A 20,579-nucleotide genomic window follows, 5' to 3' on the forward strand; every position below is an offset into this window, starting at 1 on the left:
GAACGTCCTTCCAATAAACATACAAACAAATTTAAAAATGGGTGATATAAAATGAATACCATGCACCTATCTAATCTCCCAAATCAAAACTCTAGAAACCCTTTCCAGTCTTCCTTTTCTATCCCAAGTGCCAATATGTTATGAAGACCTGTTGATCACACTTTTCTAAAGATATCTCAATGCCACCCCTCTTTTCTCCATTCCAATGCCGCCACCACCCTACTATGGGTCACTCCCCTTAGCCTGAGCTACATTTTCTCTTCCCTCCAAACCATTCTTCACACTACTGCCAGCAAATTTAAAAATTTTTATTACAAAAAATTAAACACACTAAAAAATTCAAATGCTACAAAAATAAAAGTAGAATACTCACTCAGTATACATAAACCAAACAAACCACCTCTTCTCCATTCCCATCTGAAGAGGTTCATTGTTAACAATTTAACATATACTCTTTCACATCTCCTTTGCACATATAAGTATATACAAACATATCATATACATTTAGTTTTTGACTCTTACACAAATGGGATAATAAAAGTCTGTAGTTTGACTCAATTTCTGTCTTCGTTCAATATTCAGAAATTTTCTGAAACAAATCTAATGTACTTCTCTAGACTTCATTTCCTTAAGTAAAAAAATTCACTCACTGGTATCAAATGAAAATCTCTCTCTCTCTCTCCCTCTTTTGGTTTTTCAAGACAGGGTTTCTCTGTGTAGACCAGGCTGGCCTTGAACTCAGAGATCCACCTGCCTCTGCCTCCCAAGTGCTAGGATTAAAGGCAAGCACCACCACTGCCCGGCTCAAATGCAAAGCTCTTGAAGATATGATTCCTGTCCGTCTTTCAGTGTCATGTCTAGTCATTTCAGCTTCCTATCTGAAACAAGGCAGGTACAAACAAATCATATCTAGACTTTGAACTTTTCCTTTCATGTTAACACCCTGCCTGGACTTTCTGAGCTGGTACACTCCTACCAAAGACTTCTTCAACAACCAGCTTTCAGGTAGTCTCTGGAAGACTTCTCTGCTTTTCCACACACGATCTTCTCCATTTTCTTTATATTTTACAGCTAAGCATCTAACTGTATTTGTCTTACAGTTTTAATGATTTATAAATATGGTTTGAATTCCACTCTCCCTTCCCCTACTTGATGACGAGTTCTTATTTTACCTTTGCACTCCAAGGATTTAGTAAAGTACTTATAGCATGGAACAGATATACAGTAACATATCTGTTGGGATTCCATGGTTTTAAGAACATTTACTGATTAGCTACTTTGCATAGAACCATATCGTAAGCATAAAAGAAACAAAAGATAGTCTTTGCCCTAAGAAACTTACCATTTTTCTATATTTTTTCCTGGGGCAGGGGAGAGCACACTCACACAATCACCTACCATTTTGAATACACAGGCTGTTTCAAAGATTTATAGCTATGTCTCTGTAATCTATTTACGAACAAGGCTTTGTATATCCAAGTAATACATGAACAAACAGCTTGTCCATATATTTGTATTTTAAATGTGGCACAGAGCCAGACCATCAGTAACTAATTCTCTATTTCAGCAGAGGGTTTTATTTTAAAACCTATTCCAGTCTGCCAATTAGAAAGTGAAATGGTGCCATATTTATACACCAAGAACAATAAATGGCATAAAAGAGTGTAATGGGGAAGAGTGAGTCTGCTCTCTCTTCTTGGTAGTGGTACGGGGAAAGAACCTGTTACTCCAGAATCTGGAAAGATGATTACTATTTACCTATTACTAAAGCTAAGATAGTAATTTGATCACATCATTGGTCAATATACACATATAAATAAGCTAGGGGAAAGGTAATCGACCTAGGCTGATTTAAAGGCTTAAGGGAAGCCTCATTCATCCGAGTCCAAGTCACTGTCTCCAGCAATGGAGTGGAAATCCTCACTGTCCTCCTCGTCCTCAGACAGGTGGACCTGGCTTAGCACGCTGGGCCCAGAGCGCTGCTCTTCCTCATCTTCTTCCTCCTCTGATACCTCATACCCACCGATGCTGCTGAAGCTTGTATCCTGGGTGTTTGACTTGGGATCAGGTTCTTCATAGCTCCCATAACTGAGAAGAGAAACGACAACTCTCAAGTTTGGGTACCACCCACTAGCTGACCATTCCCATGCTTTGTACTGCCTAGGGATTAGCTCATCTCACCCTCCTCAAGACACTAAAATAATGGGTTCTTGACTGTTCCACATGCCCCTACGAAAAAATGATCCGGTTGAAAAACATGAACTTCTTGACTTTATACACAAGAATCTGAAATAAACTTCCTGACACTGACCAACTAACACACACTACCAGTTACAAGACCACAAATGCTGTCAAGTCCTACTGTTTCACCTGGTACTTAGTTTCACTCATCTATGCATCCAAATTTGGGTAGCAGTCTTGAATAATCTAACATATCTTGCCTCTATTACCTCCTTTCTACTCCTGCTGTCTGCTGTCACTTAGTCCTGCATTAACTTCCCTGGCCTGCACTACTAAAATAAGTCTTCAGGGTCCTAGTATTGAACTCCTTCAAATAATTCTTCACACTTCTGTTAGAATGTTCTATTTTCTGTTTGTTTAATTTTATTTCTGAAAAAAATTACAAAAGCACATCCACTGTTAAAGAAATCAGAATATACAATAGGGAAAAAAGGGAGGGGAATCAGCAATATCTCACCATGCAGAGAATTTTTTGGCAGAGATATTTTTATATACATCCTATTTCGTCCTATTTTTCTATGTATTTAGGATACTTAAGTATTTAAAAATAAAATGTTGGAGGCTGGGTGGTGGCAGCACAAGCCTTTAAACCCAGTACTTGGGAGGATGTCTGAGTTCAAGGCCAGCCTGGTCTACAGAGAAAGTTCCAGGTCAGGCTTGAAAGCTACAGAGAAGCCCTGTCTCAGAGAGACGGAGACAGAGAGGAGGGAAGTATTCTCATAGTAAAATTTCCTAGATGTGGAATTTTAGAACCAAATGGGGTGCAAATTTCTTTTCACTTATAGTGATAAAATTGTGATAGTTCTCTCCTGCCCACCCTAGCTATTTATGTTACCAGCTATTTGAGAGTATCTTTTTCTTCAGACCCTTTCCAAAAAAATCCTCACCAATCTAACAAGTAAGAAGCTACATCACATTGTTTATTATACTTATTTGATTAGTAGAGATGCTTTAAAATATAGCTACTGGCCATTTGAATTTGTGAATTTCTTAGCTCACTTCTTTTATCCTTTGTTCTTTAGGGCATAGAGCAATTGCTCTAAAACACAAAGCAGATCATACTCTGTTTTCACTCAATGCCTGCCCACATTTGAGTCCTTCACAATTTGGTTCTTATCTACCTCTTGAAGAAAAAAAGAATAATTTTTATTTATTTTTAACAACCTCTTTGAATCATTTCTATTACATGAATCAATTAAAGCTCTGGCCTACTAGTATTCTTTAAAAAGCGCCTCACGACTGGGTTTTCACAATGCCATTCCAAGTCTCTGGGAGATCTTATGCTTCTTACCCTATAAAACTACTACTCCTATTTGGCTTAGTTTCCTTCTCTAATCAGCTGCCCTCCCCATTCCTCTACATGTCCCAGAAAAAACCTGTAGTTGCCTTTTATGTTACACTGCTACTGCCTATTATCCTGTTTCAAAATTCTTGATGGGCAGAAATCACAAAGCTTATTTGTGTTTTTACTTATGGTAGATAAAATTTTATCTATTTGCTAGCAAGATGGATCACATGTGCAATAAATCCAACATGTTTAAAGCCAAAATCATTTTCCTATCATTTCTGTTTCTTTCCTCAATGAAATTTTCATTATTCATCAAACAACTCCCAAATTCAACTGAATACTGCTATTTTCTGTCCCATACTGCCCTTAAGTCAATTAACATATAAATTTCATGTTACTTTCTCTTCTTTTTTTGAAACAGTGTCTCATGTAACCCTGGCCTAGCTTTGAACTCACCCTGTAGTAGCAGATTATCTTTAATCCCTGACCTTCCTACCTCCACCTTGAAAATGTGCACAGGTTAGCATCACTACACCCAGTAGTTTTTTGTTTTTGTCACAGGGTTTTACTGGTCTGGACCTCCCTTTGCATACCAGCCTGGCCTTGAATTCAAAGATCCACCTGCCTCTTTTTAGGCCTGCACCATCACAGCTGGCTAACCTTGAATTTAGGATCTTCCTGTCTCTTGCTCTCACTACTGAGATAACAGAAGTGTGCCAACATAGTCTACAACTTCCTTTTACTGAAAGTATGGACCCCTAACAGAACAAAATCCAAATGCCTTGGCATGCCACTTATGGTTCTCTACAATAGAGGCTCTTGTTATTTCAAAAGTCTTAATTTCCCAACCAACACCATTTACTCTTGAACACACTTCATGTTGTATTTCTATGCTTCTGATATATTATTTCGTCTGTCAGAGTTCTAGCCCCCTTGCTGTCACTATATATACTTAGCAGACTCTTATCCATCCTTTAATGCATAGTTCAAATTCTTCTATGTGAAATTGACCCTGATTACTTAAAAGCTTTTAAGGGATACCTCAGCATTCTGTTCTTATGAACTTTTTTCCCCCTGAGACAGGGTTTCTCCATGTAGCTTTAGAGCCTGTCCTAGAACTAGCTCTTGTAGAGCAGGCCGGTCTCAAACTCACAAAGATCTGCCTGCGTCTGCCTCCCGAATGCTGGGATTAAAAGCGTGTGCCACTACCACCCAGTCTGTTCTTAGGAATTTATGACACTGTATCTGTAATGATTTGTTAAATCATTACAGATGATTCCATTAGAAGAGCTCTTCAAGGGCAGACTATATCTTATTCATATATGTATTCCCAGGGTCTAAGTAGAGGTGTTCAGGGAATGTTTGACAGATGACAGCTATCTGATGTTAGGCCCTTTGTCACCATAGCTGGGAAATGATGCCAAAGCCCCGTAGCATATTGCTGTCCATTACCTGATGTTGCTATCCTCCAAACCACGGGACGCTTCTCCACCATCTCCCTCATAGGACATCATGCTTTCTTCATTTTCCATGCCCATCCTTGTAGTCTCTTGAAGCACATGGGGCTGTTTGGGTCTTATACTGCCAGATTCCACATCAGAGTCACTTCCACTTTCACTTAGCTGAATAGCTGTAAAAAGACAGATTGTGGTTCATTGACAAGCTTGATGAACTAGAGATATGGCTCAGTACCAATGTTTACCTCAAATGTATTAGATAGTATGCATTGAGCCACAGCACCAGAATAACAAAACAAAACAAGAGCAAGATCAAGAGAAAGAAAAATTCTTGTCAGAATTAGCATCTTTAGACTAGTATTCCAAAACTAGTCTATACAGACTTTGTGCCTATAGTCCTCACCTCTCAGGCCTTTTCTTTTTTTTTTGGGACAGGGTTTCTCTGTAGCTTTGGAACCTGTCCTGGAACTCGCTCTGTAGACCAGGCTGGCCTTGAACTCTGCCTCCTGAGTGCTGGGATTAAAGGCTAGCTTCTCGCGCCTTTCTTTAACTACCAAATGTCAATAGTAGCAAGATATATAGTTTAGAAACTGAGTCCAAGTGATTAATGTCTTCTATCTCAGTCTAATCTACCTGTTTTCTATACCCTTCAATACCTTTACCTTACCATTGCAATTCCAAGTATTACTATTTTTGGTGGTGGTTTTCAAGACATGATTTCTTTGTGTAGCTTTGGAGCCTGTCTTTGAATTTGCTCTGCAGAGCAGGCTGGCCTCAAACTCACATAGATCTGCTTGCCTCTGCCTCCTGAGTGCTGGGATTAAAGCCATGTGCCATTACTGCCTGGCAAAAATTATTTTTCTTAATTTTCCTTTCCAGCTCCCAAACACAACCCTTCAAAGCTGCTACTTGGGCACTGTCTTTTCTACTGTTACTTTATGCCCCTGTGTCTATTCATCTTCATTTCCCCTTAAGCTAATGGACATGATCATCCTGAGTGTATGTTCAGTACTTTCTTGTCTACTAATGTAACTCCAATAAAAGAGACAGATTTTTTTAAACTAGCACACAATAAGTAGCAAGTAGGTTCCTGTTCAGTCCTGAGGGCAAAACAGCGAGCTATATAGAAACAGAAGCAAAGGAGCAAAAACTCACCAGAAAAAGGGTTATCTCCTTCTTCATCACTCCCAGCATCTTCCTCATCATCTTCTCCTTCAGACATAAGCAAATCCTCATACAGAACACTGGCCTGAGGCTGTTGTACAGTTCCTTCCTCTTCATCTGCAAGATCACCATCTCCTTCTTCACCTTCCTAAACAAGTCCAAGTGGCAGCCATTATTGACTAAGAGACCAGAATACCTTCTTTCCCCTGCATATCATTTGCTGCCTCACAAGAAGTTAAATAATTATAGTAGATGGATTTGTCTAGCTCATTCTACAGTTTAAAGTCAGATTGAGATTCACTATGGAGAAACTCTATGATATCACCTTAGGATTTGGCCTGCCCTGTACTACTGGGGCTCCTGTCATATAAATGTATAAGGTAACCATAGGCTTTCTGCAAGCATACTCACTCGGGCTGGAGTCTTAAGTTTCCTAACCTCCTCCTCCTCATACCCTTCAATATCTACACCAGATTCTTCCTTGCCGAGCCTACCTCAGCCCTGGCGAATCTGAGTAAATAACACAAATAATACATCATTGAGGGATGTGCTTATAGGAGTTAACCAAGGGTTCTTTACCTAGGACAGATGCTCTGTCCTGATATCACAGCCAACTCTACTGCTAGTGGAGGCTGTTTATATAGCTCAAGGCATGTGCATTTTCCCCAATCATTTTTTGGAAATAAGGGACAGGGCAGGAAAACCAAAGAATAGCAAAGTTTTTGGTTCACTCTTAACTGTCAATAGAGGTAATGTTTCCTTTCTAACTCAAGCTTTTGAGATAGAAAATTCTAGGTTTTGCACTCTTTCATGGAACCTTGAGAACCAGCTTCAGACTGAAAGTATGTTTTCATACTTAAAGAAAAAGTCAATTAAAAATTATACATAATTTTAATTTGATTTATAACTTATAAGATGCACAAAATAGGAAGCCAATTGTGAACGCTGTCTCTGAATGCAGCTGGTCTTTTTAGTCAGTTACCTATTAGGCTGCTCTGATGCCTCACCTACTTTCCCTAAAGTTCTATTGTGCATAATTCTGCCAACCATGCCCCAGAAATCAAATTTCAAAGCCTTGTTTTCAGGGCCAAAGGGTCTAGTCATCCTTCATGTGTGCATGGTATCAGTTCATCCCTCCACATCCACCCACCAGGCAGACCACCAATTTCACAAAGAGAAATAATATCCTACCTGTGTTAGCTGCTTTTCTGAAGTAGCACTGGGAATATCCAAGACAGACATATTGCTCTCATCTTGATATACAGAGGTATCTCGAGAAACACTGAGTGATGTGCTGTTATCATACAAATCAGGAGGCTGTGGCATAAAACATACAACTTAGCTTCTACCAAGGGAACAACTAGAAGAAACACAAAGAATTCTCCTTTATAACATTCACTGAAGAAAAAGGACATGCAAGACAGCCCAGTTAAAGAGGAAACACAGCCTGGTACAGCTTTGTAGACAAAGTTTTAGAATCCTAGGAATAACATCAACTCTAGCAGACTAGTATCTAGTGTATGTGTTCAGAAACTAAAGCAGAAATGCATAAAGCCTAGGGACAAGTGTATATATTAACAGCTTCTCTGGTCAGTAACCTACTTTCTTCTTCTAAGTCTTGCCTTGCTGTTTTTAAGCTCAGGGATTCATATTAGTGACAGTTTTACTGACACAGAGGCATATAAGAATAAACTGGATGAAGGAATTTAAATTTCAACAAGAGCATGGATGGTTTGACAGTTCATGAGCTTTTAGACATTGCTTCAAAACTAAATAGTATGTTAAAAACAAAACAAAACATGGGCTTTGAAGTAAACAGCCTTGGGATTGAGTCTTGGTTCTACCACTGTTAATCATCCTATAAAATATGGATAATAATATCTACCTTACAGGGATGTCATGAGAATTAAGAGCTATGTACCAATACCTGGTATTCAATAATATCCCTCCCTTTTAACGTCCCCAAAAAGAACAGGGATTTAGCAAATAGATTCTAGTCAACGATAGGAGGGACTAGATAAAATACTCATGAAGTGAATAGAATAAGAAAAATAATAATCATCAATTTCACTTGTAAAGTATATTTATAGACATAAACACACATACACAGATATGAAGAAACTCAAAATATTCAGTGGTTGAAGTTGTAACAGATGGAATTGATAAATGACACCTCTTTGCATATTCCAGTTTTCTTTAAAAGACTTTATTCATTTTTAAAAATTATGTGTATGTGTATATGTTTGAGTGTGGATTTTTGCATGTGAATGCAGTGTTTATGGAGGCCAGAAGGAGGTGTCAGAACTTCTGGAGGTGGAATTAAAACAGCAAGCCACACAACGTGGGTGCTAGGAACCAAACTCAGGTCCTCTGAAAGAGCAGTAAGCACTCTTAACTGCCAAGCCATCTTTCCAGCCTTATCTTCTAATTTCCCCAATCATCATGTTACTTTGGTCAATACAAAACCTGCTTATGAGCAAGGAATAGGGGTACAAGCCTATAGAGCACTAGGAAAGTTAGGTCAGGAAGATCACAAACTTGATGCCAGTCTGGATCATACAGCTAGACCCTGTCTCAAAGAAACAAATTTACGCCCACATGTGCTGTTCTGGAAACAAGTAAGCAAACAACATTTGACTGAGAAGATTTGAATTTCCAAAATAGAGGCAAAATAAATTTCAAAACATTAGTGCACAGATAAACCGAAGGGAAAATCAGGAAATTTTTTGCAAAATTTTAAAGTGTAGTATGTAAATAAAGAGGACTGCCTGGCAGTGGTGGCACGCGCCTTTAATCCCTTGGGAGGCAGAGGCAGGGGAATCTCTGTAAATTCAAGGACAGCCTGGTCTGTAGTTCTCGGACAGGCTCCAAAGCTACACTGCCTCAAGATACCAATAAACAAATAAGCAAACAAATAAAAATTAAAAAAGAGGATTTTGAGAAACTGCAAAATGAATAATTCTAAAGTATTGAGCTCAATGCAAGCTCGGTAGAAATATCCAGATTCAAATACATTATTGACTGCCACCATCTAGAAATTAAAAATACCATGATTACTTCCATGCTTCCATACTATCACAACTGTATTATAACAGATTACTCTTACACAGACACTTTTTTTCCCTTTGGTTTTTCGAGACAAGGTTTGTCTACGTAGCTTTGAAACCTGTCTTGGAACTCGCTCTGTAGACTAGGCTGGCTTCGAACTCACAGAGATCCGCCTGCCTCTTCCTCCCAAGTGCTGGGATTAAAGGCGTATGTTATCACAGCCTGGCCATAGACACTTTCTAATAATCTTTTGATTTTATATAGTAATGAGTAAGGGTGGTCACACGTGAGGCTTTTCTTTAAGTTAATAGGCAATGACTGGGCTACCTTAAAACATATACACATAAATGAAGGGAATGATGAGAGCATGAACTGAAAAAAAAAAAAACGGAGCAGTACTATCCATATCATACTCTCCCTCCATAGCAAACTCACTAAGTATACCAAAACAGCTATTGCTCTGGAAGGACAAGGCTTTGATTCACCAATGGTCTAAGTTTATATGACTCTCCGGGACCTGAGAAAAGCACATGCTACTTAGTGGTTATTCTTCTGGAAAATGATGGCTAATACCCAAGCTTTAACTTACCAGAAAGTACCTTGTGGAAACTGTGAGTCTATTAGCAAACAAGGCCTTCCTGGGCAACATCACTCACCCAAGCCCCCTTGACCCAATCTGCCCATACAACTCCAAGAGCCTTTCCTTGTTCTGGACCTTGAAGAAGTATCTGAGGGTTCTTTATACCTGGCCCCTCAGTAACCTAGGTTTTGGAATGAAAGAGAGAGTAAAAGATAGATAGAGAAAGTGTACGAATGAGACACAGAGACAGCAAAAGTCCAACAGAGATCATGTAAGCTGCATTTAAATTTAGAGTGAAAGCTGGTAGAATGAAAAATAATCCTATGGGAATTGGAAGAAATTCTGCATTAGAGTATTCAGTTAAATTTGAAAGAGCCTCTGGGAACTTTACAAAACAACAACAACAACAACAACAAATAAAAACCCTTTCATACAAAGAAGAAAACAAATATTTACTGAATGCCTATCATGTGCCACGCAAACTAATCATTTAACGTTGGAAAGCACATCTTAGAGAAATGGGAATAGAAATGTTAATTTCCCAATACCACAAAACTAGACAGTAGCAGAGCTAAGACTCATACCCAGGCCTGTTTTACATCAAACCTCATGTCCTTTTCCACTCTAACAGTGTCTCCAATAAAGAAACCAAGAATCTGTTAATATTCCATTTAAAGTCTGTTCTTCAAATACGCCAACTTTCTCAGACCGTAATATAGAGGAAATACTCAAAAGGTTTATTCAGACCAAAAAAAAAAAAACCTGAAACATTTATTTATCCTGCTTTCTAGTCTTCTAATATATAAACTTAAAATATAAATATAAAAGTCTTCATTCAGTAGGAAAAGGAATTAACCCCAGAAATTGAGAGACGGGAGTTACACTGATATACCTCTAAGGTAACAGGTAATCAGATATCTAGAAGGTATAAGAATGTGACTCTCATCTGTAACTAAGCAATCTATAAGGGATGTCCTAGAACTCCAAAATTTATTCACAAGAGAACTGGAGACCTAGAGTAGTCAGGAATCTGGCATTCTCATACACTGTCTATAAACAACCACCCCACTCATTCATCCCATAGTTGCCTCTTCTGGATTTAACAAGGCCATGAAGATACATGGCCCTCACTCACCTTAGCCTTTGAGAAGACAAGAAAGCACACGAAAGGCATATGAAGAGGAAGGACAGAGAAGAACGGTATCTCAGTAAACACATCTGTTAACACGCTCCCAATTTCCCAAACCATAAGAAAACTCTAACAAATTTCTAATCCTTTGGCTCACCTGAGGTGTGTAAGGTCCTGGAGTCATTGGGTCCAGGCTTTCTAATTCTGCTTCCTCCAGGGCTGCTTCTTTAGCTGTACAAATATCTTTCTCAAGTTGAGTCAAATGTTCATCATACTGAGAAACAAATAAAATTAATGAATTTATCCAACATTTAGGTACTGGGCAGGCAAAAATAAACAAAACACATACACAATCCCTGTCTTCACAGTGTTTCTATTCTAACAGCAGAACACAGCTGATAACCTAAACAAAGCAGAGAAAGAAATGATGGAATGAGACTAGAAGACAGAATATTATATTTGAAAGAAAACAGGGTAGTTAGGAAAGCTTCAAACTCAAGGATACAATAGAAAGGTTTCAGGGAGTAGGTCTTCTTAACCACCTACCTCCGTTAATGTCTGGTAACAAACATTCACAATCTCCTGGGCAGTCTTAGTATACTGACTCTCAGACCCTATGAAAGAAGTAAAATGTAACTTAAAAAATTTTATATTTCTTCAACACATTGATTTAATACATATTGCTGTTTATTCATTCATTTAAATAACCACTAAAATTGGTTTATGTTTTTCAAGGCAGGGTTTCTTTGTGTAACCTTGGCTGTCCAGGAAGGAGCTCTGTATACCAAGCTGGCCTTTAACTCACTGAAATCTGCCTGCCTCTGCTTTCTGAGTGCTGGGATTAAAGGTGTGCACTACCACCACCCAGCTAAAATTTATGTTGTTATTTTACGTATGTGGGAGCTTTGCTTATGTGTATTTCTGTACATTATATGCATGCCTGGTACCCAAAGAGACTGTCAGACTGGAGTCACATATAACCATATGTGACTGCTATGTATGTGCTGGGAAGTTAAACTAGGGCGCCTGGAAGAGCAGCCAGTGCTGTTAATCACTGAACAATCTCTCCAGCCTCATACATTGAAATTTAAAAACAAGAATTTTACACTTTGCTATCCAATAGTATATAATTATTTAAGATCCAGAAAAACCTATGTTTAATCTTTAATTTGGACCTTTCTTCTACTTTCTTTTTTCTTTTTCTTTTTTTCTTTCGGCTTTTAGAGGTATGGTTTCTCTTTGTAACAGTTTAGGCTGTCCTGGAACTCACTTTGTAGACCAGGCTGGCCTCGAACTCACAGAGATCTGTCTGCCTCTTCCTCCCAAGTGCTGGGATTAAAGGCATACACCACCACTGCCCGGTGAACATTTGGTCTTATAGAGGATCCCTGTATATTTTCCAACACTCACATGGATTCACAACCATCTATAACTCCAATTCCAGAAGATTCAACACTCTCTTCTAACTTCCTTGGGTACCAGGCATGCATATGGTACAGAGAAATAAATTTGATCAAAACATTCATATACGCTGGGCAATGGTGACACACACCTTTAATCCCAGCACTCAGGAGGCAGAGGTAGGAGGATCTCTGTGAGTTTGAAGCCAGCCTGGTCTACATAGTGAGTTGCAGGACAGCCATACTGTAATATAGAGAAACCCTGTCTCGAAAAAACCAAAACAAACAAAACAAGCAAACAAATAAAAAACCAAACAAAAACAAAAAACACTTAATCCCAGCACTTGTCAGGGCAGAGGTAGGTGGATCTCTGTGAGTTTGAGGCCAGCCTGGTCTACAAAAGCTAGTTCCAAGACAGGCTCCAAAGCAACACAGAGAATCCCCGTCTCGAAAAACCAAACCAACCAATCAAAAGACCACAACAAAAGATTTAGACACATAAAATAAACCTAAAAAATAAGCCCTTTTCAAATAAAACATATCCCAAGTATATACTATCTACTCTTTCAATATGTGAAATGGAGCCAGGCATTATAGTGCATGCATGCCTGTATCCCAGTGCTAGAGAGGTTAAGGCAGCAGATCATGAACTCAAGGCTCAATCAGTGATGAAACACTAACTGCCAAACCCAACTCCCAGTCTTTATCTTAGAAGCCCTCTTACACTTGAAATTGATAGTTCTGTCACTCTACACTCCACCCCACTTTCTAGGCAGTGTGCCTCCATCTTTGGCCCTTTGGTCTTCCTAATATTTATTTTATGATGCCAGAGATGGCTCAGCAGTCAAGAACACTGGCTGTTCTTGCAGAGGACCAGCAACCACATGGCAGCTCATAACTTTCTTTCCAGTTCCAAAGAATCTGATGTCCTCTTCTGGCCTTTGTACATACTACATGCATGGTGAATAGACAAGCAGGCATAAATTTTTTATTTTAAAAAGAACATTTTGCGGGGTGGTGGCAACGCACGCCTTTAATCCTAGAACTCGGGAGGCAGAGGCAGGTGAATGTGAGTTTGAGGCCAGGGTGATCTACAAGAGCTAGATCCAGGACAGGCTCCAAAGCTACAGAGAGACCCTGTCTTGAAAAACCAAAAAAAAAATTTTTTTTAGCATGTGAATGAAGACACAGATCTTGCTCTAGAACAGAGAGTCATCAAGAAAGAGATGGTAGGGGCTGGAGAGATGGCTCAGCAGTTAAGAGCACTGACTGCTCTTCCAGAGGTCCTGAGTTCAATTCCCAGCAACCACATGATGGCTCACAATCACCTGTAATAAGATCTGGTGCCCTCTTCTGACCTGTAAGCATACAGGCAGACAGGATACTGTATATACATAATAAATAAATCTTAAGAAAAGATTTTTCTTAAAAAAAAAAGAGATGGTAGTTAAAGTTTATGAGTAAGAATATTCAGCAAAGAAGAATGAAAAGGAGGACAGTTGTCATCACAATACAGTTTCAAGAAGTGACTAACTCTTAGATAGCTCAGTGGTTAAGAGCACTGACTGCTCTTCCAGAGGTCCTGAGTTCAATTCCCAGTAACCACATGGTGGCTCACAACCATCTGTAATAAGATCTGGTGGTCTCTTCTGGCCTGCAGGCATGCATATAGGCAGAATACTGTATACACAATAAACAAACAAACAAACAAAAAAGAAGCACTGGCTGCTTTCCCAGAGGTCCCAAGTTCAATTTCCAGTATCTACATGGTGGCTTACAACCATCTATAACGAGATCTGATGCCCTCTTCTGGCATAAATGCATACATGCACATAAAGAGTTCTCAGACACATAATAAACCTTTTAAATAAATTATTTATTTAAAGATTAATAAATAAATCTTTAAAAAAAGCCATATTGGTGAGCTGGAGAGATGGCTCAGAGGTTAAGAGCACTGACTGCTGGCTGCTCTTCCAGAGGTCCTGAGTTCAATCCCTAGGAACTCACAACCACCTATAATGAGATCTGCCCTCTTCTGGTGAATAGGCACACATACAGACATAAAACTGTATACATAATAAATAAATCTAAAAAAAAGAGGTCATAATGGGAGTAAAAAGGTGGGTGCAGTAGCATACAGCTGTATAATCCCAGCACTGGGAAAGTTGAGGAAGAGAGCCAAGTTTGAGGCTAACCTGAGCAAAACCATCTCAAAAACAAAACAAAACAAAAAGCTCTAAGTGAAATATTAATGGAAAAGATGGAGACATATTATATATTTAAATAAATCTGGTTATCATTAAAAAGAATGAAAAATTAAAATTCTATGGAAATAGTCTTATACATATAATGTGTATAATGTGGTATTGTATATGAAGGACTTTCTTCTCCTTCCTTTCTTCCTTCCTTCCTTCCTTCCTTCCTTCCTTCCTTCCTTCCTTCCTTCTTCCTTCCTTCCTCTTTGAGACAGGGCTTCTCTGTAGCTTTGGAGCCTGTCCTGGAACTAGCTCTTGTAGATCAGGCTGGCCTTGAACTCACAGAGATCCACCTGCCTCTGTCTCCTGAGTACTGGGATTAAAGGAGTACACTACCACCGCCTGGCTGACTTTTTCTTAAATTTTATTTATTTATATTTTATATATGAGTGCTCTGCAAGTCAGAAGGGGGCATCAGATCCCACTATCAATGGTTGTAAACCACCATGTGAGTGCTGAGAATTGAACTCAGGACCTCTGGAAAGCAGTCAGTGCTCTTAACCACTGAGTCACCTCTCCAGCCCCATGAAGAACTTAAAATTAAATGAAAAATTAAAATAAGAGTGAACCTGTGGACTCAGTTGCTGGGAAACACAAGCAGAAGGACCACTCAAGAGTTGCAGGCTAGTCTAGACAACACAGTAGTAAGAGCCTCCTCTCATCTAAAAAAAATAGTTTTAAAATGTAAGTCCTAAAATAAAAATCACTGCAAACTTCATGTCAGATAGCCAAACATACCCCAGTTTATAATCCATAATATTGTCTTTTTGCTTTTGAGAGAGAGTCACTATAAATCTTGGCTGGCCTGGAACTCTCTATGTAGAACTCAAAGAGACCTGTGATCTGACTGCCTCTGCTCCGAGTGCTAGAAATAAAGGTGTGAGTCACAATTGGTCCACAAGTTTCCTTAATGAGGCAGTTCAACTCTAATGTCTCATTTAAAACACACACACACGCACACCCCTCTACCTATCTGGTTCATAAGTATGAATTATGAAAAATTCTACTTTCTTACTTTGTGTATAATCTGCCTAACTTTTTCACTCTTATTGCTTCTTTTTGTTCTGTTTTGCTTTTTGGAGACAAGGTCTTTATTCAGAGTTCTGGCTATCCTTCAACTCACAGAGATCTGCTTGCCACTGCCCCATTTGCTAGGATTAAAGGTATGTGCAACCATGTCAGGCCTTCTTGCTGCTTTTTAACTGCTCAGGCTGTTAGGTTTTTAGTTTTTATTTATTTATTTTTTAAAGATTTATTTATTATACAGTGTTCTGCCTGCACATGCCTTCGGGCCAGAAGAAGGCACCAGATCTCATTACAGATGGTTTTCAACCACCATGTAGTTGCTGGGAATTGAACTCACAACATCTGGAAGAGCAGCCAGTGCTCTTAACCATTGAGTGATCTCTCCAGCTCCCAGGTGGTTAGGTTCTGTTTGTTTTTCAACATGGCTATTGTTAGTTTCTTTACTGGTCTCCTAATAATGATTAGAGGAGGTGAATAACTTCTTCCTAAATGGTATTTACTAAAATTATATCCCTCTCCCCTCCTACTGGTTTAGTATAACTTACTGGGCCTTTCACAATTTGGGGCTTACCTCTCATATCTCATTTTATATTTTTAAAGGTTTATTTATTTTAATTTATTTATACAGTGTTCTGTCTGCATGTATCCCTGCAGGCCAGAAAAGGGCAACAGATCTCATTACAGAAACTTGTGAGCCACACCATGTGGTTGCTGGGAATTGAACTCAGGACTTATGGAAGAACGACCAGTGCTCTTAACATTTGAGCCCTGTCTCATTTTATAATCAAACCTAGCCACTACCCTATATTCATTTTTTTTTTTTTTTTGGTTTTTCGAGACAGGGTTTCTCTGTAGCTTTAGAGGCTGTCCTGGAACTAGCTCTTGTAGACCAGGCTGGCCTCGAACTCACAGAGATCTGTCTGCCTCTGCCTCCCAGGTGCTGGGATTAAAGGAGTACGTCACCACCTGCCCGGTTACTACCCTATATTCAAAACAAGCTTGTTTGTACTTCCCCATCCAAAGTACTTCCATGTATTTTTGCATTTGGTCCTCTATCTCATCCTTCTCTTCTTGATTATCTGTTCAGCATAGTAGTGCTTGGTAATTAACTACAATAGTCAACATGTCTTTTTCTTTTCATTTTTCTGAGACAGGGTTTCCCTGTAGCTTTGGAGCCTGTCCTGGAACTCATCAACATTTCTTAAGACTCAGTTCAAGCTAGGAGGTGGTGATGCACACCTGTAATCCCACCTAGCACTTGTGAGTTCCAGGATAGTCAGCGCTAAACAATGAAACCCTGTCTCGAAAAATCACCCCCCCAAAAAAAGACTCAGTTCAAAAATAAGTTCCCATTGCTGAATGATGACTCAAGTGGTTCTGAGCATTTGCTGCTCTTGCAGACTGGAGTTCAGTTCCCAGCAACCATGCTGGGCAATTACAACCAATTATAACTCCAGCTCCACGAGATCTCACACTCTCCCCTGGCCTCCACATGCGTAAACCCACACATACATATAATTAAAAATAAATCTTTAAAAAGGTTTATTTAAAATTTTTTGACTGGGGGCTGGAGAGATGGCTCAGAGGTTAAGAGCACTGACTGCTCTTCCAGAGGACCTGAGTTCAATTCCCAGCAACCACATGGTGGCTCACAACCGTCTGTAATGAGATCTGGTGCCCTCTTCTGGCCTGCAGGCATACGTGGAGGCTGAACAATGTATACATAATAAATAAATAAATCTAAAAAAAACAAAAAAAAAGAAACGGTCCTTGGAATTGGCCAGTTTAAAAAAAAAATTTTTTTTGACTGAGTATAGTGGAATGTGTCTTTAATACTAGCAGAGGCAGAACAGTCTCTGTGAGTTCTACATAGTGAGATCCAGGCTAGCCAGGGCTACGTAGTTGAGACCCTGTCTCAAAAGAAAATTACTGAACCATACGTGGTTCTACACAAACTTGGGGGGTGGGAGCAGAAAGATGAATCCAAGATCATCTTTAGGTATACACCAAGTTCAAGACCAGCCTGGGATATAAGAGACTATAAAAACAACAAAAACAAAACTCTAACTTTTACTAGTTCATGAAGCCTTTCCTAACCCTCAGAATAAAGTATTTTTTCTCTCTAATGTACTTTGTATATCCTTTCATTATAGCTTTGTCAAGCTGCAATTTGTTTGTTTATATCAACTGGAGAATGAAGTGCTAGAGCAGAGACGGTCCTTCCTATCCAGATTAAACAGATAGCCAAGACTCTATCACACATTATTCCATCAATTCAGGTGCTAAACTCCACACACCAAAGTTTGCTGTGGCCTATAGCCAGCTATACATTTCAGTCTCAGCTCCATGTAGTGTTGGAATGTAACTTTTCAAATCTTATAGAAAAATAGTGATGACTCAAAGGACAAGGAATATCCATTTGATTTTTATTCATACCTTATTTTTCCATGCTTTACACAATTTCTAAAGTAAGGACAAATGACTTTCCGTGATCAGAAGTTTAATAGTGATTCTTACAAAACACACACTAAAATATATACCTACTCAAAAAAAATGAACTGGGCAGTGGGTGGCTCATGCCAGCACTCAGGAGGCAGAGGCAGGGAGATCTCTGAGTTCAAGGCCAGCCTGGTCTACAGAGCAAGTTCTAGGACAGCTAAGAAAACACAGAGAAACCCTGACTTGAACCATCCCTCAAACTCCCAAACCAACCAACCAACCAACCAACCAACCAAACAAACAAACAAATAAACAAACAAACAACTGAGCAGAGTAAATGGTTCAGTGTCAAGCCTGACAACCTAGGTTCAGTCCCTGGAACCTATATGGCAGAAGCAGAGAACTAAATCTTCAAGTTGTCCTCTAACCTCTAAAAGCATAATAGAACACTACCCCTCCCCCTCTTATGACATACACATAACTGTAAAAACAAAATTTTAAAAAGTAAACTGAGTTACTTGATTTAGCTATCACTGCTCAAAGCTGCTTAAGCAGCTCCCCCCTCCCCCAAGACAGGGTTTCTCTGTGTAGCCTTGGCTGTTCTGGAACTTGTTCTGTAGAGCAGGCTGGCCTCAAACTCACAGAGATCCACCTGCCTCTGCCTCCCAAGTGCTGGGATTAAAGGTGTGCATCACCACTGCCCAGAGCCCTTAAAATCTTAATAACACAAATTAATGCTAGATAGATAAGACTGTTGAAAGAGGAAAAAAATAAATACTCACCATTGTACTTAACACTGTTGGCCAGAATAAGGTTTACATCATCTAGAAAACTCTCTCGACTCTGGTATTTGTGCTTGGAGATATTCTATGACAAAAACAATCAGGCATTTAGCTATATATACAAAAACATTGACTATAAAAAGTCACTGATTATAAAAATCATTCACCTTACGTATAGTCTCCAAATCCATTGGACTGACAATCACTTTATAATAATCTGGAACAAACTTCTTATTAACTGGGTGATGAAATGGCCAAGACTAGTAAAAAGAAGGCATGGGCAGTCAAATGAAAACCATTATTTATACCAGAGAGCCCCAATTTCCACTGAGTTACAAATATTTCTGATGAAAACTAGAGACTCTTTCTATAGAAATACACAAGCTCACGGAAAATTCTCTGTAATTGAAGGGTCTTATTAAGGATTTTTACACACTGATTTCTATCTATCTATCTATCTATCTATCTATCTATCTATCTATCTATCTATCTATCTATCTATCTATTTTTTCAAGACAGGGTTTCTCTGTAGCTTTGGAGCCTATCCTGGAACTAGCTCATGTAGACCAAGCTGACCTCGAACTCAGAGATCTGCCTGCCTCTGCCTCCCAAGTGCTGGGATTAAAGGCATGCGCCACCACCACCACCCAGCCACCCTGATTTTTAAAGAAGACTCCCTCTTCTAAACCTACAACTAAATTCTTATTTTAGCATTAAAGACTAAGCTCTGCAAAAATAAAATAAAATTACTTATTCCATAGTTCCATCTCAAAATTGTATAACAAGGCATTCATAGAACATTATGATTATATGCAACAGAAAATTTAATTCAGAATTTAGGGGGCACCAATATAATAAAATGGTCTTTAGAACTAATATGATAGATGATAGCTTTGGCACAAAAAATTGGAACAAAAAGGGAAAAAGAAAGAAAACAAACATTGAGTAATTATTGATGTGTTTTTTATGGACAGCAAAATGGCTCGGTGGATAGAGGTTTTTACCAATAAGCCCAATGATCTGAGTTTAAATCCCAGGATCCACAGGATAGAAAGAAGTTTCAATTCTCTGAGTATTTTATTTCTTTTTTTTTCTTTCTTTCTTTCTCTCTTTCTTTCTTTTTTCTTTCTATCTTTCTTTCTTTCTTTTTTCTTTCTATCTTTCTTTCTTTTTTGGTTTTTCAAGATAGGGTTTCTCTGGCTGGTAGAACTCATTCTGTAGCATTCTGTAGACCAGGCTGGCCTCAACTAATAGAAATCTGCCTGCCTAAGTGCTTTGCTTTGTTTTTTGTTTTTTTTTTTTTAAAGATAGGATCCTACTGTGTAGACTTGGCTGTCCTTGAATTCACAAAGACCCACTTGCTTTCTGCCTCCCAAGTGCTAGGATGAAAGGCTGTGCCACCACACCTAGCCAAGTTGTTTTGGCCACACACAAACCATGGCTTATACTTCCTTCCCTGACACGCACAAATAAATAAATTTAATTCAAAATGTTGTGTTATTTGTATAGAAGCATTTCTAAATCAAGAACCTACTATTAGTTGACAGCCCTTCTCTCTCAGACTATTTGAGAGCTTACAAATACTAAGTGCTAACAATCGAAAGTAAGAACCTCTTAATATTCAAAGATAATCGGCATCTTTGCTTTCAATAATGAATGCATACAGAAAACGGTTAGTATTTAAAATTACATCCCAGTTCCTATGGGCATACATTACTACACAGAATTTCTTTTGTTTTGTTATATTTTTCGAGACAGGGATTCGCTATA

At 38.9% G+C, this 20,579-nt stretch overlaps 1 protein-coding gene across 5 annotated transcripts in view; it reads right to left on the reverse strand.

The window, feature by feature from the left end:
- Positions 1-287: 287 nt before the first annotated feature.
- Positions 288-20,579, reverse strand: part of Taf1 (TATA-box binding protein associated factor 1) — a 69,393-nt gene continuing 49,101 nt past the window's right edge. For all 5 annotated transcript variants that reach the window (XM_048417742.3, XM_048417738.3, XM_048417741.3 and 2 more), the window contains exons 31-38: positions 18,977-19,069; positions 18,810-18,894; positions 11,454-11,521; positions 11,065-11,181; positions 7,342-7,467; positions 6,142-6,298; positions 4,982-5,159; positions 288-2,088 (exon numbers count right to left, since the gene is read on the reverse strand). In XM_048417742.3, coding sequence (XP_048273699.1) covers positions 1,872-2,088; positions 4,982-5,159; positions 6,142-6,298; positions 7,342-7,467; positions 11,065-11,181; positions 11,454-11,521; positions 18,810-18,894; positions 18,977-19,069 — 1,041 coding nt within the window. In that variant the 3' untranslated portion in view covers positions 288-1,871. The remainder of the gene's footprint in view (positions 2,089-4,981; positions 5,160-6,141; positions 6,299-7,341; positions 7,468-11,064; positions 11,182-11,453; positions 11,522-18,809; positions 18,895-18,976; positions 19,070-20,579) is intronic.

Source organism: Myodes glareolus, chromosome X, assembly GCF_982192425.1.
Source record: "Myodes glareolus chromosome X, mMyoGla1.1, whole genome shotgun sequence".
NCBI classification, from domain to species: domain Eukaryota; kingdom Metazoa; phylum Chordata; class Mammalia; order Rodentia; family Cricetidae; genus Myodes; species Myodes glareolus.